The sequence below is a fragment of the Helianthus annuus genome, chromosome 8, assembly GCF_002127325.2.
Source record: "Helianthus annuus cultivar XRQ/B chromosome 8, HanXRQr2.0-SUNRISE, whole genome shotgun sequence".
Lineage (NCBI taxonomy): Eukaryota > Viridiplantae > Streptophyta > Magnoliopsida > Asterales > Asteraceae > Helianthus > Helianthus annuus.
In genome coordinates, this window is record NC_035440.2 from 97,807,797 (window position 1) to 97,830,150 (window position 22,354).

Genomic DNA, 22,354 nt, shown 5'->3' on the forward strand with positions numbered 1-22,354 from the left:
ATTTTTTTTTCCATTGGATAAGCCAGTGATTCAAAGGCCATTGCTAGATCAATGTACACGCTTCTCTTGCTTTCATCATGGGTGGAGAAAACGCTTTCCTATATGCAAATCTACCCCAAGTGCGTTCTCTGACAAATCCGTGTTGCAAGTCGGGACAGATGAAACGAAGCCAGACCTTAAAAGACAGAAATCTGAAGATGCATCATTTGATCCGATGCATATACCGGTCTCCACCTCCACCAGCACGGATGCCAACCCTGTTAGGAATAAATTGTTTGTTGATACCCATAGCAATCTGTCTGCTGGACAGGCAAATGGTGAAGTAGTTGTAAATTCTGTTAAAGTTGAGTCACAATCATGTATGGACATTGTATCCTATCCACCTACTGGAGCTACTGCTGACGTGGCACAAACAACAGATAATTGTGATAATAAAAATTTGGTGGAGAAGGTGGATGTACTCGACGGTCCTCCACAAAATAGTGTGCTAAGAAATTTGATTAAGAGGGCTAGAAGCTCTTCGGTGAAAAACATAGAACTTCTTTAGGATTGTGGAATTCGATTCTTGTATGTGCTCTCACTAGATCGGTAGATATATTACTTCTCAACTTTTGTTAGTTATTCTCGACTTTGAATAACGTTTTTTTAAAAATTGAAGATTTTAAATTGCTATTTTTTTGCAGTTTTGGGGACTATGTGTCTGATCAAGTTGTTGCTCCCGTGAGTGAAACTTGTGCACAGGCATTAGGAGCAGCGCTCAAGTACATGTCACCTTTGTTAGTTCGTGAGACACTAAATGTCTTGCTGAAAATGCAGGTAAATATCATGTTTGTGACTTATGTTAATCTTAATGGTCCATATTTGAAGCGCACATGGAGATCCATGCGGGGTCGATTGACGAGGACGACGATGAGCAAGGCATTGCACATATGATTGAGCATGTTGCATTTCTTGGAAGTAAGAAGCGTGAAAAGCTTTTAAGAACCAGTGCATGTTCGAATGCTTATACGGAATTTCATCATACGGTTTTTCATATCCATTCACCAACTTCCATGCAGGTTTGTAACTGCAGATTTCATTTATTCTCTCTAATTATTGGTGATCATTCTAAATTGTTCTTAGGCTATCCGTAGTCATAAAGCCCCTTGTGGGGCGTTATGCGACACGTGTCGTGTCGTGCCACGTCACACAGGGGCTTTATGGGGCATTATATCACTAGAGCCCGTAGTCATAAAGCCCCTACCCATCAATACCTAATTATTAATTTTTGTTTTTATTAATTAATTATAAAAACACTAACTAATTTTTTATTGGTCCAAAATTTGAAACCTCCCCCATACCGCCGTTATAGAGGTCGCGCCCCCTCTTTTTCTCATCCATACCGCCCCTTGTGGCGCTACGTATGATCTTAATTTTGTAGGATCATTACCTCTACCATGGTCAATCAGAATGAAATTCGCACTCGGGGCTGCAAAAGGACTGGCTTTTCTACATGAAGACGCAAAAAGATCCATGATTTATGGTGATTTCAAAACAACATTTTGTAAGACGCTGTATGCAACACTAACTCATCAAGCATTTGACTTTTCATGAATTTGCTTTCAGGTTCATCTTTTTAACGATTCTTTTCCAGGAATATAACGCAAAGCTTTCTGATTTTGGTCTTGCTAAAGACGCCCCCGAGGGTGATAAAACGCATGTTTCTACTAGAATCATGGGAACATACGGTTACGCAGCTCCGGAATATGTAATGACAGGTTTGACTTTTTTACTTTTTATTCTTGACTTTTTGTGTTTCTTGTTTCTTTAACGTTTGAATCACTTATGTTATTTGTTTTCTCATGTAGGACATCTTACTGCAAAGAGTGGCGTATATAGTTTCAGAGTCGTTTTACTTGAAATGTTGACTGGTAGAAGGTCAATGGACAAAAACCGTCCAAACGGTGAGCACAATCTCGTAGAATGGGCTCGACCACATTTAGGAGAGAGGAGGCGGTTTTATAAGCTAATAGACCCACGTCTCGAGGGTCATTTCTCTATAAAGGGAGCCCAGAAAGCGGCCTAGCTAGCAGCCCGTTGCCTGAGCCGAGACTCAAAGGTCAGATCACTCATGAGTGAAGTTGTTGAGTCATTAAAGCCATTGCCGGCCCTAAAGGACATGGCTAGCTCATCTATTTACTTCCAGACGGTCCAATCTGAACAGGTCGGGTCGAGCCCAAATGGCCGACACAGGGCCCGGTTTCAAACGGGTCGCTTTCAAGAAACGGGTCACAGCATCCTAGAAGCCTATCGATATCAAGTAGCACACGTGCGTCGCCGTTTCATCAGCAGTTGGTTCAAAACTCACCAAAGACGAATGAGAAGCGTTAAGAATGGTTTTTTTTGGTATATGAGATTTAATTTCTTAGTATTGTTATTAATATTTTTTTTCTTTTTAAAAAATAGTTCTAATTGTCTAAAGCCGTATAAGAGCAACAAAAAGAGATGTGCAATTTATGTTGTGATGAATTTAGAGTGATCATGGCAGTGTAATTTATGAGGAGCTATGAAGTTGATTTAAAAAGAATTTTTATGCTACAAAAATGATATCCCCTATAAACCTTTGTATTACATATACAGATTAAATGGTTACTAATGAAAGTTTATGAATTATAAAAGGATATTTGGAGTTAAGATACATTTACAAAATAAGAGATATAATACGAAGGGGAAGCGGGGAAGAAAATCTTGGTTCACAGATATTTGAAACGTGACGTAATAAGTTATCTATTAGGTATAGATCAGAAGACATTAATCTTAAGGTGTCGTTAAAGCTACCTCATTTACTTCATTTATTACTTTACCCCCTTGACTCATGTTTACTTACCTTACACTCGTGTTATCTTTTGGGTATTGGTATATGAATGCTATTCGAGAAAAATACAGGCCAATGTAAGAGACAGAAATATAACGTAAAAAAGAGTGCAAACATAGATTTTGGGTTACAGGTATGATGGACAAGTTACTTGGTGCTAACTATATCATACCCATAATGATCCTGTGTTTAAAGTAACATTTCATATGTGTTTTTCTTAGTTATTGTTGTTGGTGTACTTACCATAATGATCATGTTTAAGATTACTAAACGGGGTAACTAAATTTTAATACATTGTTTGTTTAGTTCACCATTATTTATATGAGATCACCATTATTTATATGAGATGTTTGTCTTTTCCTTGATATTAAAATTGATTTTATGATGGTTGTTATTGTACTTGTCTCTTTTCAAGTCAGAAATAGAAATGAAGTTCAACAATTGAAATTGGGATGCATTGTTATATTCAACTAGGGTGGAGCCCCCGCCGCGATGCGGCGGGAACGGGAGGTTAAATGACGAAGCATAGTAATTAAACGATACACGCACATTGCAACGAAAAAAAACACTTACATAGGATGTTTAGGCTACCGAAGCCTATTTAACTTCGAAATTTTCACAAGCCTTCACATTAATAAAACACTCACAACATCTTACGAATTTTGTAAAGTAATAATTCCATACCATAAACACAATATATTTTAACTTTACATTTAATTTCTATTTTTAATAAGCCATGACCGGTCAACTTATTATAGTAATTTATTTTAATTTTTATATGATATGAAAATAGCAACCCATACATAATCAATGACCATAAACACAATATCTTTATCGAAAATTTAGATTTTAGTTATGACCCAACTGAACTAAACCTTCTCATGCACACCCTTAGAATTACTAACAAGTGTTGTGTTTTCCATTGCATCACGAATTTGGTTTTGGTTATGGCTCAAAACTGAATCTCCCCGTACATAGCCCTAAACTCACCAACCTAAATGATATGTTTCCCGCCGCATCGCGCGGGTAAACGTCTAGTATATATATATATATATGTGTGTGTGTGTATGTGTATTTGTTTTATAAAAAAGATCTATTGTTTTTGTTATTATATATGTATCCAGGGCAAATTAGTAATTCTATAAAAACAAATTTGAACAAATAAAAAGCATGATACGCGTAAATGAATGTCATACATATGTGTCATAAATGCTTGTCATGAACGTGTGTCATTAAAAAGTGTCATAAAATGAGTGTCATGAATGTCTGTCATTAAAAGGAGTCATAAAATGAGTGTCATGAATGCGTGTCATTAAATGTATGTCATAAATGTGTGTTATAAAAACATGACACACAAATGCATGTCATGTTAATTTTATGACTCCTCAATCAACGACACGCTTTTGCGTGTCATAATTACCGTTTTATGACGCACAATGTGCGTTAAGAAATGTGTATTTTCTAGTAGTGAATAATGACATAAGAAAATCATTGTTAGACAGCCTCTCCTGCTGACACATCAGCTTTTCTTATATCATTGGGATTTCTTCTTTTATAGAAAGTATAGATAGATATATATTGAAAACTTACGGCAAAAAAGAAATAAAAAAAGTTCTATCCATTAAATACCATTCTTCACATTTGACGTCGCCCATTAAATACCATCCAACGTGCTGGTGTGGTTCAACATTTTTACGTCGCCCATTCTTCACATTTGACAAGTTCATCTTGACACGCATATCCTAAATTGACTTAGTTATCATTTTCAATGTTTTACGTTGCGGTCTAATTTCTTCACATTAACATGCCGCAACTTCAGTGTTGGTGGTCGTTGGCATTGTTGTAATTTGTCACGGTTTTACGCCCTCATCGCAACGCGCGGGGGGGGGGGGGTTAATACTAGTTATACATATAACATATGTCATATCCCGATTTTCGGCGGGCCCGATCAGAGAATTTATATGTAACGATTGATAACAGTTTCACGATTGTTAGCGAAAGATTGGGTAATAAAGTATTATGCATAAAAGATTGAAATATACTAAATAAAATTTATAATAAGTTGTTTGATACAATTGCCACAAGGTATGATCAGAATAAAATGAGCTTAGGACGTCACATGCCTTTAAGTAGTGAAGTCGCAAATTCCAAGACTTTTTCTTGACCGAATCGTTTCCAGCCTATAATCAAAGTTCATTACTTGCAGTTTAATCTTTTAAAAGTACATCAGTTTTTACAGGTAAATACAATTAACCAACTCGTTTTGAAAATCATTTTATATATTATGATAACCTGTAGGTAATCATTTAATATTCCTTAGGATAGATTTCTTGTCACCTGTTTTACATGCTTGTCAATACATTCGCGGATCAAAAATCTATGCCGGCATGGTACACACCATCTTTAATATAACGTCTTCAGGGTGTATGCCTACTACCATGTGCAAATTTTATATGGCCATTCATAATTGATGATTCGGTGCGTCCGGACACGGTACCATTAATTCCCAAATGTTTAATATTATTCAAGCAATACAGATTAACCGGGTTCTTACATTTATGAAAGCATTTGCCAATTTATATAATACCTCCAAGTGGCTAACGCCATATGCCAAGTTTTTCAATAAAAAAGGCTAAGAGTATTTACCTTTGCTGAGTAGTAAATTCCTAAGTTTACTTCTTTGAAGCAAACCCATAAATCAAGTTGTATATCCTAGGCACGATTATTTGGAGGGCTCTATAGTCTAAAATAAAACAAATTTATTATCCATTAGAATGTTCATGAGTCATTGGTAAGTTTTTTGACTTGTAACGTTACTTAGAATTTTTATTCGCTTTCGCTAGATTAAGTGTTGACCTGATAGAACGTGTTTCATACCCGTCCGAGTGCAAGGCCTCGTGTGTGATATTGGTCTGTTAACCAAAAATTCTGATTTGAATTGGTTTTGAAAGGTTTTGACCCAACGACTAGTTTATATATTTTATATTATTTAAACTTATCGTACGTGTAAATACGACATCGGGTGGTCGAATAGGCCTACGACGAGTCCGTTTTGTGAAAACACATTTTAAGATAATGTATGATCAGTTTTGAGGTCAGATTATATGCCTCTTAGGTTTTAAAACCATTTTTATGCCATAAGGGCATTTTTGACATTTTTAAAAGTATATATAGTTAACTCGTCAATTGACCCTTGAAATGGTATGACCAAAAGGTATAACCTTAGAGGGTTATTTTCTATAATATCATCGTCACATAACATGCGTTGATTAGGTTTCAAAGTAGACCAAACGGGTCAGAATCGAAAAACAAAATAAAAGTCAATTGCTTGACTTTTGATATAAGAATGAGTGCTAAACTCAGTATGACTATAATAATGTCAAAACATGCGGTTTAGATACTTAGAAGTTCAATTATCGCAAAATGCATAAATTTGAGTTTTGGCTTTTATTTATAACATGCTTGACTCGTCATTTTGCCTACTTAACGTGATTGTTGGAGGGTATAGTTGCAGGGGACTCATACACTCATTATTACGATCACTTAAGATAGTTCAATTTAAACATTGACTTAAATTGGTCAGAACTGAAAGTCAAACTGTTTGACTTTTAGTTGATGACTAGCTATATAATTAAAATTGACTAAAGAGGAGGGACTTACTAGACTTGGTTGACTCCTAAGAACTCTTAGAAGGCAGTTCCTGAGTCCAGAGAAGCTTTATGAGAAAGATTTAGAGTAGAATGTGAAGTTGTAACTAAAATGTTCAACAAAGGAGGCTAGTTGTACTAATCTTGAAGTGATTAGAACATGAGAAGTGTTATGAGGGGTGTTAAGAATAGGATTAGTGGCACCTCATACGAGGAAAAATGGTGGCATATAACGGATTTAGGTGGCAAGGAAGCAAGCTGCAGTTGCCAGCTACTACTTTGCTGTCTCTGCACCTCTTACGGACCGTAAGAGGTGATGCCTCACGGTCCGTAAGGGGTTACCCCTTGCCATCCGTAAGGGACCTCCAGAAATATATTTTGTTGCATTTTTTACAACTTCAGTCCCTCGACTTTGTTTCATCACCCTTTTTGACAAATTTTGGTCCCCCTCCTTTCACAAATCAGAATTAAATGGAGAGGTTGGACACGTGTCGCTTCATTGTTTGATAAAAATATCCGGAATCTTACATCATCAACCCCTTAAAAGAAATCTAGTCCTCGAGATACATAAAGCTTTAAATGACTGTACATAAAGCTTTAAGGACTTGTACATGTTGAGAAATGTGTGAAATGATCATCTTGTCCGTCTAATATGCATCATCTTGTCCGTCTAATATGCATTATAATATATATATGAAAGTTTAATGGTCTTAAATGAAAACGAGCAAAAACAATTAATTTATATATTAAACAAAGTGCAAATATGAAAAGCTTAAAAGTTTAGAAAATTACAATTACTCATGGCAAGTAATGATTATATGGTTTTGAGGAAAGCTACGGACAAACACATTTACACATCCATAAAACAATCAATGTAATTACTAATGCAGTTAATATATTAAAGAAGTAAGATTTATTTCTATGATATATTTAACAGGAAAGGAACAAAGGCTATGAACTGCATACAAGAAAATTGGTGAATATATTGATTAAATCATGTGGGCTATGGACTTATACGTTTGAAAAGAAATAAAGATGAAATGGTGCATTAGTATAAAAATTGAGCCAATTAATCGATGAGACAATGACTTCAGCAAATTCTATTAAAAATCATTTGGAGCTGGATATTTGTTGGAGTAGGTTGATGAAATAGCACAGGATAAAAAAACGAAAAAGAAAAAATAATATGCCAGAAAGACAGACAGAGAGAATACTATGATTTGGTGAAGTATGCAACGAGCAGCAAAGAGACACCACATGCACTAAAGTTACGCTTGGCCACGCATCACAAAAGATAAACAAAAGTAAGCCGGTGGTGGAAGGGAGATCAGATGCATTAGAAAACGAAAAGGGAGGCAATATGGAGGGACGAGAATTCGGAACAGACAATTAATTTAAATAAATAGTCTAGTAGCTGAAGTATTTATATTTCTTTTACGATGAACCATGAGTTTGTTTGTTCTTGTCTGGTTCTTGATTATGAGTAGCTAAACTTTTCAAACTACTTATGCTTTTAATAGATACTTTGTAAACTTGTTTACTTTCGGGTTTGGATTTATTTAATTGACGTAATGTTTTGGTAAAAGATCTGATTATTGTTGGTTTTGATGTGTACGCGTGCTATGGTATGATTGATTAACTCATCTTGTGTCGCATGTTTCTCTGATTGATTGATTACATATTTATCGGTTAGGGTTTGGTGTGATTTTCACTTAGTGTTGGTGATTGTCTTGTGGTTAATCTAGACTTATTAACCGTAGGAATAAGTCTTTGAGTTAGTTAAACCTAGTATTCTGTTATTCTTGATACTGAGAGGTAAATCGAGTGTCGTGTTATCTTTGTCTTTGAGTCTTTGGATAGAAATTGCACTGGAGTGAGTTTCCCAAACTAACATAGATTTTATTAATTCCGGGTTATAACCAGTGTAGTTAGATTATTTCTTTGCCTCATTAGTGTATTGTGAGTTGTGAGACCGGCCGGGAGGCGATCTAGTCTTTGAGTACCTTAGCATTCTTAGTTGGAGATTGGGGAGAGAACTAAACCACATACCAGTGATCTTTACATGTCCTTTAGGTTCGTTGAGTTGTGTTAGTGAGACCGGGAGGAGATTTAGCATACCTTAGTGTTTCCCCGAGCCAGTCGTACTCTTAGATTCCGGTAGGCATTCAGTTATTCAATTCCGAGAGTTGTGAGTTTACTAGTAGGATTCCTTGCCTAAGTATATACCTTCTCACATCTGAGAGTTCTTCGTGTTTAGTCGTGTCCAAGTTTCCCTCATCATTAAAATTGACCCAATGAATTGATGACTTAAGCAAATTATATATATTAATGTTCCTCTTAATCTCAACTGTTTTTACTTAATCCTGTCCATTAAAAGTCCCCAACTTTTAATCTGAACCGTTTAAATTCAGTGTTTTCTTCTAGAAGCAGCAGTTGTAAAGAGGGGCATTTTTTTTTTTTTTTTTTTTTTTTTTTTTTTTTTCAGGTTCAGCAGTTTCATGTCTGGCGTAAATCATGGAGCAGATTACATCAATACGCAGCAGTTCACATCCTAGAAATCCCCATTTCTTCTCCGCTACCTGCAGATATGTGGATGATGATGCCGGCGATCACCAACCGGAGTGAAGCACAATCATGGTTGTTGAACCATCATCCTCGCCATGGCAGGTCGCCGTTTATTTGGATTCTAAGGTATCATAACTATATTCTAGATTTTCCTCGTCAATTTACATCAATTCACAATTTGAATAAATCTTCTTCTTCTTCTTCTTCTTCTTCTTCTTCTTCTTCTTCTTCTTCTTCTTCTTCTTCTTCTTCTTCTTCTTCTTCTTCTTCTTCTTCTTCTTCTTCTTCTTCTTCTTCTTCTTCTTCTTCTTCTTCTTCTTCTTCTTCTTCTTCTTCTTCTTCTTCTTCTTCTTCTTCTTCTTCTTCTTCTTCTTCTTCTTCTTCTTCTTCTTCTTCTTCTTCTTCTTCTTCTTCTTCTTCTTCTTCTTCTTCTTCTTCTTCTTCTTCTTCTTCTTCTTCTTCTTCTTCTTCTTCTTCTTCTTCTTCTTCTTCTTCTTCTTCTTCTTCTTCTTCTTCTTCTTCTTCTTCTTCTTCTTCTTCTCTTCTTCTTCTTCTTCTTCTTCTTCTTCTTCTTCTTCTTCTTCTTCTTCTTCTTCTTCTTCTTCTTCTTCTTCTTCTTCTTCTTCTTCTTCTTCTTCTTCTTCTTCTTCTTCTTCTTCTTCTTCTTCTTCTTCTTCTTCTTCTTCTTCTTCTTCTTCTTCTTCTTCTTCTTCTTCTTCTTCTCTTCTTCTTCTTCTTCTTCTTCTTCTTCTTCTTCTTCTTCTTCTTCTTCTTCTTCTTCTTCTTCTTCTTCTTCTTCTTCTTCTTCTTCTTCTTCTTCTTCTTCTTCTTCTTCTTCTTCTTCTTCTTCTTCTTCTTCTTCTTCTTCTTCTTCTTCTTCTTCTTCTTCTTCTTCTTCTTCTTCTTCTTCATAGAAAACAATACTTATGACTTTCTTTGGGCCGTAGGCCACATGTAAATGGGTCGAACAAGCTTGTTATGTCCAGTAGGGTATTAGCGGTTAGAACAAATGGGTTTGGGCCAAGCTTTGCGAACCGGTATGTCCCCAAACTAAATAACCGCAAGAGCGGTTATTCATGAAACGTCATATCCCCTATTTGAAACGACGTGACTGTGGAACATACCTGGTCATCGCCTATAAAGCCGCTGCCAACATCCATTGTTCTCGGTCAGTCAGTTTGTATTCGAACGTGTGTTTACAAGTTATCATATTCAAGTTCTAGTTTCATTCAAAGTTCAATTCGGTTAGTTATCATTTACAAATATGTTTTTCGTTCAATTCATCATGAAGTACTGTGATTGTTGTGGGTTGTTCGTAAACGATTGTATGTGTGGTCACAATACCATCCGTTCCGAATGGTCCTGGGTTTCCGATGACGATGATACCAACATTGGTATCAGAGCCAAAGGTTTAACAGGAAGCGGAAGGGATTGTGATCAAGAAGAAAACCGGGTTCGTGGAAACAAAGGGAAATCGATGGTGACCGATTATGGTGAAGAGGATTTTGTTCGTAGTGGAGAGTGCGGCCGGGCGGCGGAAGTGGATGAGTACGCGCAGGGGAAGCCAACCATGCGGACCGGGAAATCACCAATGAAAAAGTTTCCAAAGAAAGTGTTTCAAAAGGGTTTCGTGAAGAAGTCCGGGAAGAAATCTAATGCACCAGTGGGTAGGCCGAGAAAACCGGGGGTTCGGTGTTTCAAGTGCAAGGAATTCGGCCACATCGCATCAATTTGCCCTAGTAAGTATATCAAGTTATCACCGTTGCCAATTGAAAGTGATTATATTGTGAAAGATACTTGCGGGGGCAAATGGGATTCTATCTGGGTTGTTGATCCCACGTTTAAAACGCATATGACGGGAAACCGAAATTTGTTTAAGTGTTTTAAGAGACACTTCGGGGTTGTGACGAACGAAAGTAGGAAAGACTTTTCGTTTGTACATGGAATAGGAGAAGTGAGAGTGCCGGTGGACGGCAAGGATAAGACAATCCCGTGCGTAAGTTATGCACCAAGACTAGACAAGAATGTTCTAAGTCTAGAACAACTCTTGTTTCAAGGGATTGAGACGGTCACTATGGGTGAAATGTGTGTGTTGAAGAAAATGTTTGGTTGTCGGTCGAAAGGGTTCGACATCTACGAAGACAAGTCGGAAGTCGATTTGGAACAAGATTATCTTAATGCTTTCTACGATAATCTTGGGGTTGATAATGGCTACAAGAAGGAGAAAAAGGAATTCCAAGAGTGTCTGGGGGATTATTATGAACGAGAATTCGAGAAGTCGACAAACAAAAAGAAAGTGTACGGTGAACGTTCAAACGTAAGGAAGAAAGAAGTTGTGTACTCCAAGAAAGCGAAAAAGGCACTATTGATCTACATTGAAGGCGAGAAAGATAACCCGCGCCAATCAAGGGAAACGCTTCGGGAACGGGCAATAACTCTCTCTCAACTCGAGGAGGATGTCGTTGAAAGAGGGTTGATTATGGAAAGCTGCGTGGAACCAGGGGATCTTATCACACTACACGAGGAAATCAAGAAACACCCAAGGTTCTTCGACGCACCGTTCGAGGAAGTTTTGGTTTGGTTCATCACGGATTTTCTAGGGATTGTTTGTGAGAAAGCAATGCCGCCAGAGTTAATTGATGGACGTGATCTCAGTCTCATACTACTACACCGCATCGTGAAGCATAACGGTGGATTCAAAGAGATAATGGAGAAAGACATGTGGGGCGATATTTCGGTGAAGTATGGATACGAAGCGGATGACGCTTACGAGATGAAGGTCGCCTACATCTATTATTTGGAATTGGTTGAATGGTATTTTGACTACATCAAGAAGGAGTGTGCAAGAAAGAAAGATGGCATGGCTGAAAGCTCAAGCAACAATTGCGGTTGGCTCGACGATTCAAGCGACGACGACGTGGTGGTCAAGATCGAGGTCACCAACAATCGCAAGGAGTGATCGTGATCGAAGGACTCGGATGTTCTTGCTTAAGGGGGAGAATGAAGAACGTTACGTTAACCAAGTCCATCCGAGTACAAGTAATGGGCCTCTCGGCCCGGTTATGTTTATTTGTTTTAGTCTAGTTATTATGGGTCAAAACTTTAGTATGTTTATGTTTATTTCGTTTGGGCCGTAGGCCACATGTAAATGGGTCGAACAAGCTTGTTATGTCCAGTAGGGTATTAGCGGTTAGAACAAATGGGTTTGGGCCAAGCTTTGCGAACCGGTATGTCCCCAAACTAAATAACCGCAAGAGCGGTTATTCATGAAACGTCATATCCCCTATTTGAAACGACGTGACTGTGGAACATACCTGTTCATCGCCTATAAAGCCGCTGCCAACATCCATTGTTCTCGGTCAGTCAGTTTGTATTCGAACGTGTGTTTACAAGTTATCATATTCAAGTTCTAGTTTCATTCAAAGTTCAATTCGGTTAGTTATCATTTACAAATCTGTTTTTCGTTCAATTCATCATGAAGTACTGTGATTGTTGTGGGTTGTTCGTAAACGATTGTATGTGTGGTCACAATACCATCCGTTCCGAATGGTCCTGGGTTTCCGATGACGATGATACCAACAGAAGCTACAGTACCCAACAATATGGGACAGTTTTTAAAGTTCCGTCTTTGTACCTGAATCTGTTTTGACCCGTTATCTAACCATATGCGGCCCATTTTCTGACCCGAACCACCAATTTTGTCAGCTGTACTTTTGGTGTTAACACAGAGCCATAGGAATCAAGGTGGTGGTACAACTTAGAGAGCTTCAGCGGCTGCCTTCAACTCAACATTTAGCTCATCTGGTAGTGTTGGTAAAGGACCTGGTGCAGTAAAAGGTCCAAGTGGTGTTCACAGAGAAGAGTTTTAGTTGCTACACTATTCGGGGTTCTTATTTATGCCAAAATCTACGAACCCTCTGCTGACTCACCTGGTATTCAAAATTGGTCGAGCATCGTTGGTCCGACCCACGTACACCATATTTACCGGTTTTTGTTCTCATGTATAATGCATTAGTTATTCAAAAGTGGATAAACTGTTGATGGATTGATCCAAACCGGATCAACCCGTTTGACCCACGTTCAAAAACTCTTTTTTAACCTACGTCTGTTTCAGTGTATGCAGTAACTAAACAGTAGGTTATTTTGTTTATTTCCTTCTTCTATTTAATTTTATTTTTTGCTCTAACAGATACTTGATCTTGCGTGATGTTTCCCTGAGTTAAAAATTCTAAGAAGTTGCGACTTGCTACCATCCAGGTGGTTATCAGTAGGTTGGTATGATCATGAAGATTTTAAATTTTGTTCTAATCTCAGTACTTGTCTGTGACTTGATGGAGCTTTGTGGTGTGATTATTAGGCACCCAATATACAGGATTCCCATGGGATACACTCATCCACCATGAAAGGCCTTGATGCTTGCTTTCTGACATTTCATTCTCTCCATACGCCCATGGCAGGTCACTCATAGATTCTACCCAATAAATCATCTGAAAGTTGTGTATTAATAACCTTTTACTATATATTATTTATGAGTTGCAATATTATATGTTGTACGAAATTATTGTGATCATCCACATATTGTAAGCTATCCTAATTGGTCTTGCTTCATACAAGCTTAACCCGCTACTGTGGGCACACAATGAACCAAAGTTGGTGAGCGATTTGTTGCAACTGGCTGACAACGCTATCGGTCAGTCATCCAGATTATCTGTTCTTTTATTTCCTCTAAAAAGTAAGTTAATTAATATATAAATAGGGGAACATATGTAATACAAAACACAAGCACACAGACATTCCAACAATAAATTCATGTTCTCCGAAACCTTTTTATAAAAGAGAAAAGTAGGTTTTTTGTTTTCCAACCTAATTTTAACGTGTTTTGTATTTTTTAAATGGTAAAACAGCTTCTAGGTTTTAACCAACCCAACCCTAATTGGTCCTTTTTTTGTGTTTGCACAATAGAAAGCTGTAGATGGCTGTCATCTACATTCCAACTATCTTTTCACTTTCTTTGTAAACAGGCATATGAGAAGAAAGGAATTATGAGGTGGAATTATGACTTGAGGTGCAAGAAAAATTTTGAACAGGTGGACGCGTATTCATGTGTAGGCCATACATACATGACTATACAAGGGATTCTTAACATAAGCTAGAAAGATTGTTTTGACATTATAACATTAAACTACCCGGCCCCTGAAGATCAAGATCATCAAGTCCATCCGATTCGGTTTCGGGCAGGTAGTTTTTATTATTTGTTTTAGTTTCGTAATGGGTCGAACAAGTTTATTTGTTTTATGTTTATGTTTTGGGCCGGAGGCCATATGTTATGTATTGGGTCAAACACTAGAAGTCCATTAGGTTTAACAAATTGGGTTTGGGCTGTGCAAATGATGAAACGGTGCGAGTATACTTGTAACCGAATGTACGGTTATCTTGGCAAGGGACGTATCTCTTTAGTGAAGAGACATGACGGTTGAAGACGCACTGGTTCATCTCGTATATATGCACGGTTCCATTCCAGATTTCATGTACTGCAAAATTTCGTTATAAAAGTTCAGTTTGTGTATTGCAAGTTTGTGATTATTCATAGTTCAAGTTCGTTCAGTTTCATATGGTTAGTTTACTATCATTCTGCAAATAATCGGTTAGTTTGATTCATGATGAAGTATTGTGATAGTTGTCGTTTGTTTGAGAATGATTGTATATGCGGTCACAACTCGATCCGTTCCGACTGGTCCTGGGTTTCCGATGACGATGATACCAACATTGGTATCAGAGCCAAAGGTTTAACAGGAACCGGAAAGGGTTGTGATCATGATGGGAACCGGGTATGTGGAGACAAGGGAAAATCGGTTGAAACCGATTACGGTGAAGATGTTGTTCGTAGTGGAAAGTGTGGCCGGGCGGCGGAAGAGATGGATGAGTACGCGCAGGGGAAGCCAACCATACGAACCGGGAAGTTACCGGTAAAGAAGTTTCCAAAGAAAATGGTTCCAAAGGGGTTCGTGAAGAAGTCCGGTAAGAAAGCAAATGCACCGGTGGGAAGGCCAAGGAAACCGGGAATTCGTTGCTTCAAGTGCAAGCAATTTGGTCATATCGCCTCGATTTGCCCAAGTAAGTATATTAATTTATCGCCATTACCGGTTGAAAGTGATTATGTGGTTAAGGATACTTGTGGCGGTAAATGGGATTCGATATGGGTTGTTGATCCTACATACAAAACACACATGACGGGAAACCGGAATGTGTTCAAATGTTTCAAGAGGCACTTTGGGGTAGTGACAAACGAGAGTAGGAAGGATTTCTCGTTTGTGCATGGTATTGGAGAAGTTAGAGTCCCGGTGGATGGCAAAGACAAAACGATCCCATGTGTAAGTTACGCTCCTAGTCTAGACAAGAACGTGTTAAGTCTAGAACAACTTTTGTTTCAAGGGATAGAAACAGTTACAATGGGGGATACATGTCTATTAAAGAAGATGTTTGGAAGTCGCTCGAAAGGGTTCGACATTTATGAAGATAAGTCGGAGGTTGACTTAGAACAAGATTATCTCAACACGTTTTATGATAATCTTGGTGTTGATAACGGTTACAAGAAAGAAAAGAAGGAATTTAAGGAATGTTTGGAAGATTACTACGAAAGGGAATTCGAAAAAGAAAGAAACAAGAAAAAGGCATACGGTGAAAGTTCGAGGGCAAGAAAGAAAGAAATTGTGTATTCCAAGAAAGCAAAGAAGGCACTTTTAATTTACATTGAAGGTGAAAAGGATAATCCGCGTGAATCAAAAGAAACGCTCCGGGAACGAGCGTTAATTCTCTCACAACTCGAGGAAGACGTCATCGAAAGGAACATGATTATGGAAAGTTGTGTAGAACCGGGAGATCTCATAACGTTGCATGAAGAATTAAAGAATCACCAAAGGTTTTTCGATGCACCATTCGAAGAGATCTTGATTTGGTTTATTATGGATTTTCTTGGAATCGTATGTGAAAAGGCAATGCCACCCGAGTTGATTGATGGCCGAGACCTTAGTCTCATTTTGTTACATCGAATTGTTAAGCATAACGGAGGATTCAAGGAAGTAATGGAAAAGAACTTATGGGATGTGATTGCGGCCAAATACGGTTATGAACCGGATGATGCATATGAAGTCAAGGTTGCCTACATCTACTATTTGGAACTAGTCGAATGGTACTTCGACTACATGAAGAAAGAGCGTGGGAAAAAGGCAAATGTCATGGCTGGAAATTCAAGCAACAACGACGGTTGGCTCGAAGAATCAAGTGACGATGAAGTGGTGGTCAAGATAGAGGTCACCAACAATCGCAAGGAGTAATCACGGCTGGAGACTCGGATGTTCTTGCTTAGGGCGGTGAATGAAGATCAAGATAATCAAGTCCATCCGATTCGGTTTCGGGCCAGTAGTTTTTATTATTTGTTTTAGTTTCGTAATGGGTCGAACAAGTTTATTTGTTTTATGTTTATGTTTTGAGCCGGAGGCCATATGTTATGTATTGGGTCAAACACTAGAAGTCCATTAGGTTTAACAAATTGGGTTTGGGCTGTGCAAATGATGAAATGGTGCGAGTATACTTGTAACCGAATGTACGGTTATCTTGGCAAGGAACGTATCTCTTCAGTGAAGAGACATGACGGTTGAAGACGCACTGGTTCATCTCGTATATATGCACGGTTCCATTCCAGATTTCAGGTACTGCAAAATTTCGTTATAAAAGTTCAGTTTGTGTATTGCAAGTTTGTGATTATTCATAGTTCAAGTTCGTTCAGTTTCATACGGTTAGTTTACTATCATTGTGCAAATAATCGGTTAGTTTGATTCATGATGAAGTATTGTGATAGTTGTCGTTTGTTTGAGAATGATTGTATATGCGGTCACAACTCGATCCGTTCCGACTGGTCCTGGGTTTCCGATGACGATGATACCAACACCCCCGGGCGGGTATAGAACTAGTTCTATTAAGTTGCAGTAGGTTGATGAAATAGCATAGGATTAAAAACAGAAAAGTAATATGGATCAACTATTTAATTTTGGGAGGAAACGTTAGAAAGAATACAATTAAAGGATTGAAAAAAAAAGAAAAATAATATGGATCAACTATTTGATTTTCGGAGGAAACGTCAGAAAGAATCCCATGATTTGGTGAAGTATGGTGGGCTTTTGTTGGGCCATTATGTGGGCTGGAATTAGGGGTGTTTAAAAAGCTTGCGACTCCCTCGAAGCTCACTCAGAAAAAGCTCCCCTCGAAATTTGCATGCTATTAGACATATGTAAATGTATTTTATTTAAATATTAGTTTTAATATTTAAGTGTATTACCGTAATCATAGAGTAGTAAGCATCTTCTAGCCATGAAACTTAATCTTAATTTCATAGCTTCTGTAGGCAATTTGCATGCTATTAGAAATATATAGGTGTTATATATAAATTCTAACATGAGGGTCGGCTAATGACAAATGCGTCTTATCAAATTTTAAACCCCAATGGTTGAAATGATATGAATATGACTCATAGTAATGGTGCTTATTCCATCCAAGTTAGAACATGTTTCTATAAATATGGTTCTTTGTTGAATTCTTTCAAGCTTTAATTTTTTTCCCACATCGCTAGAACGCATAGCATTGAGAGAGCACATCCCCTATAAAATCCAAGGTGATGCCAAAGCAAGGATCTAACAAGTTGTAGTTTTATATTTGGTCATTTGGCCTAATTATAAGTTGCATATTTAGCCCTTTAGTTAAATTACATTCTAACTATTGACTCCAGGTTAGATAAAGTTTAACATTTGAGTGCTTTTTAGGCTAGCAAACGTGATGGTTCATTGTTAGATCGAGCTAAATCGAGTCGAGCTAAATCGAGTTGAGCTCGAGCCCAAAAGTTCAGCTGGATTTAGAATTCGAGCTTGAGCCGAGCGAGCTTGTTTTGAATTCGAACTGAGCTCGAGTTGGGTCTGGCTTGGCTCGACTCGGCTCGTTAACAACCCTAGTTGCAATTACCAGCAAAGAGACACCAAACACACTAAAAGTTAGGCTTGGCCACGCATCATAAAAGATAAAACAAAAGTAAGCCGATGGAGAAGGGAGACCGCATTAGAAAACCAAAATGGAGGCAATATAGAGAGACGACAATTCGAAACGACCACTGACTTGAAGAAAAAGAAACCAGCCAAGCTCACACGTCAAGGAAGTCCGATTTTAAAAATGAAGCAGTCAAACAAGCACGTCAATATATTAAGATAGTGTTTGGCGTTGAGTTTTGAAAATAGATTATGCTTTTTGAATAATCAGAATTAGATAATTAACTGTAACAAAACGTGATGATGAAAGATAGTGTTTGGATTTGATTATGTTGCTTGATATCACAATAATCAGATAATCAACTATTTGAGTGTTTGGCAAATATATATTTAAAAAAATAAACAAGTGAAAATCCTATTCTAAACGCAAATAATCAATTTTTGGAAAACTGTGTTTTGTTGCCGTAGGGGGGAAGCTGCTTTTGGAAAACAACGTTTTGTAACTTTCGAAACGCAAATAATCAATTTTTTAATTTTTTTTAACCAAACACTCAAAACTGATTATTTACGATTTCAAAACTTAATAATCTAAAAATCTCCTTGTAAACTCAACCCCAAACACCCTCTAAGCTATCAGACACACATATCAATTAATTCAAATTAGCATAGCAGGCTATTCGCTGAAGTATTTATATTTCTTTTACGATGAACCATGTGTTTGGTTGTGTTCTTATTTCGTTCTTGATTTTGAGTAGCTAAACTTTTTAAACTACTTAGATTTTTAAGGAATACTTTGTAAACTCCTTTGTATTCGGTTTTGGATTTATTTAATTGACGTAATGTTTTAGGATATGATCTGATCATTATTGTGTTTGATGTGTATGCGTGCTACTGCTATGGTGTGATTGATTTATTTATCTTGTTCCACATTTTTCTTTGATTGATTACGTGTTTGTAGATTAAGGTTTCGTGTGGTAATCTTGTCGTACTTTAACCACAGGAGCAAGTCTTTTAGTTTCTTAAACCTAGTATTCTGTCATTCTTTATATGAAGAGGTAATAGAATGTCAAGTTATCTCTGTCTTTGGGTGTTTGGATTGTAATTGCATATGAGTGAGTTTCCCCAAATTAACATAGATTTAGTAATTCCGAGTTAAAATACTGCGCCAAAAATCACATATGGTCACACCCAAAACTGTGACCATAGGCCAACCCCTACATATATATTTTTCGGTCTAAGTGTGACCAAAGGTCGTGTCATTGTAGGCATCAACCGACCACATTAACATTATTGTCTATGCAAAATAGTTAAAATTGTGATTGGAAGAAAGAGAAAGAAATAATAAAAAAATGATATAAAGATACGAGTGGAGAATGAGATGTGAGAGGTTTTTTAAAACTAAGGGTCTGTTTGGTATGGCGTAATGGAATAGATGAGGGAATGGAATGGACAAGGTAATGGAATGGACAAAGGAATGAAATGGATCATTACATTCCGTAGTCTTGTTTGGTTATGTAGGAAAGGAATAAATCATTACCTTGTGTTGTTTGGTAGGTAAGAAAAGAAGAATGAATTAAATCCGTGATGGGTGGTGGTGGTGATCGGTAGCGGCTAGCGACGGTGGCGGCGATGGTTGGGGTTGGCGGTGGTCTGCGGTGGCAGGTGGCAGCGATGGTGGTTGATGGTGGTGGCGACGACGGTGGGTGGTAGTGGTTGACGGTAGCAGGTGGTGGTAGCGGAGGATGGTGGTGGTGGTCGGCGAAGGGCGGCGATAGTGGTCGAGGTGGCGGTGGTTTACGATGGCGGTAGCGGTGGGTGGCGGAGGACGGTGGTGGTGGTGGTAGACGGCGGAGGTTGGTGGCGGGTGGTGATGACGGCAGGTGGTGGTGGTGGCTAATAGTGGAGGTGATGGGCGGTATTTGTGACGTAGGCTGAGAGAGGGAATGGAATGGACAAAAAAAACATGGGGATTGGATGGAATGAATTTGAGGGAATGGAATGACTTATGTAATGGGTGATTCCATTAGGTTGAAACTAAACTCTCGATCGAATAGCCATCCGGTCGAATGGCCATCCGTCCGGATGACCATCCGACCGGATGACTTGTTTAAATACTACAACAAAAATTTCAAAAGTTTCAAAATGATTTACAAACACCCACATCTCATTCGAATGGCCACCCGTTTGAATGGCCATTCGTTCGTTCAACTCACCATTCGACTCTCTGTTACGCACCGTTCAACGCTTACGCTACTGTTCTATGCTCAGGCTAACTCCAACTCGCTCCTTTCAATCCAATTCAAGGCTGTGTTTATTTGTTAAACACACATTGTGAGTATACTCGAACCTTTTTTTGCTTAACGCACTTTTGGGTGTTACATACATTCTATATCAACACACAACACACACAATACTCAAAATTTTTTATAAATGCTAACCGCTCTCGCATGTTATACATGACTTGATGAATGCTTGTTATGTTTACACAGTGATTGTTTGTCTGACACTTAGCAACGATAGTACTATAGTTTAGACTCAGCACCTGTTTGTTCAGGGGTTGTTAAGGGCCTTACTTCACATGTTCACAGTGGTGAAAATGTGTTGCGCATTCTACTACTCGCAGTCATGTCGGTTGCATGCGTCATTGTCGATAGCTTATTGATTCACATTTCTATGTCTTACCTGCTGGTTATGCGTAAACGCTTTCGCTGCTATATACTATGCAAACTTGTGTACTCCCCTTTAAATTTTATGTAGTGACTTTGTTTTAACATATGTGACAGGTTGATAGGATGCTATGTATGATGTGACGAATCAAGTAGGAAGTCTAGAAACCCACCAAATAAGAAATCTGATTTGTCGGAACAGTGTTTTGTTTATGAGACTGATATTTGTAGCGACTGTTTTGCTTTATATGTTTGATGGTATGGGACATGAAACATTAAATATAATGACATTAATAGTTGTTATGGATTCTCATGAATAATCTGTTTCGCTCAGTGCCACGTCCCGATGATTCCGCCATCGGTTGGGGTGTGACAGATTGGTATCATAGCCATAACTATAGGGAATTAGGAAGACTCGACCTAGTCCGGGATTCTATGTCTTAGGATTGACCTAGTCTATAGTCTAAGTACCAACAAACCCCTTCGTGCAAACCCAGAGAGTATCAAGGGTAGCACTCATGTTCGAACTCTCAAAGGAAAGGTTACTTTGTGCGAGTTGTTAAGCGCTGCACGAACATGCTATACACTATCAGCCTTTCCTAAGGCTAAAATACTACTGTTGCCTTTCCTAAGGCTGACACAATACACATGTTTTCGAAAACCCTCTCATAACATAATCGAGTGATTTGGTCGAGATTAGGTGTGAAAACCAAGAACTCTCGATCAAATCACTCACTCTACGCGAAATTTTTACTCTCAGCACGAGAATATTTCGTTGAGTCAAGAGTGAAATCCATACCTCGACGAAACTCTCCATCTCTATCTCGTAGTTTTTGCCACACTTTCAGGAACAGGATGGTTAAGTTAGGGGTGAAACTCACATCTTAATGATTAGTTCCCCTCTCTACTTTGATTTTACCGTACTCTCACCAAAGTCTCGATGGATCCCAATGGCTCAATTCACATATTAACCGAAAAGATGCTCGTCGTTCGCTATGTTTTGGCGAGAGCATAGTCTATTAGGCCAAGCGTGCACCCGAGGTCGTTGTGGATAGTCGAATCACTTTGGGCAGTCGATGTCCAACACCCAAGATAATCTATTTCGATTCTAAGCCTGCAATCGCTGATTTTACATGCTATCGATTTTATGTGTGTTATATGTTTATATGAATCGTTTTCTAGAGATCTTATTCGCTTTTCCACTTATCGTATTATTAAAACGCGCACAACTCGCACAGCTATTGAGTCTAAGACGCTAACTAATCGCAACTCAAACTATGAACTCTCGCACGCAATGCTCCTCGCTTATGGTACTCGCTATACTACTCGCTTACGCTACTCGCCCTCGCAACTCTCGATCGTGATTCGCGACTTGAAAGATAGGTGAATACGTTCAAAATACGTAGGTGAATACGTGCAAAATATAGGTGGATACGTGCTTATGTGCCTATGTGCTTATGTGCTTACGTGCTTATGTGATTATGTGTCTGTGTGGTTTATGTGCCTACGTGACTATGTGCCTACGTGTCTGACGTGTTCCTGATGCTTTACCTAATGATATTAATAAGGATGTTTACGAACGCTAAACTT

General features: G+C 38.2%; 1 protein-coding gene and 2 pseudogenes across 1 annotated transcript; 1 reads left to right on the forward strand and 2 right to left on the reverse strand.

The window, feature by feature from the left end:
* The first annotated feature begins 1,637 nt into the window (after positions 1–1,637).
* On the forward strand, positions 1,638–2,489 carry LOC110871383 (annotated as a pseudogene).
* Positions 2,490–9,237: 6,748 nt separating this feature from the next.
* On the reverse strand, positions 9,238–10,226 carry LOC118481016 (annotated as a pseudogene).
* Positions 10,227–19,585: 9,359 nt separating this feature from the next.
* On the reverse strand, positions 19,586–21,581 carry LOC110870412 (extensin-like). Its single transcript, XM_022119595.1, has 2 exons — positions 21,564–21,581; positions 19,586–20,029 (listed from the first exon to the last, which is right to left on the reverse strand). Exons 1-2 carry the CDS (start codon positions 21,579–21,581, stop codon positions 19,586–19,588), a joined length of 462 nt encoding a protein of 153 aa, XP_021975287.1.
* Between the last annotated feature and the right edge of the window lie 773 nt (positions 21,582–22,354).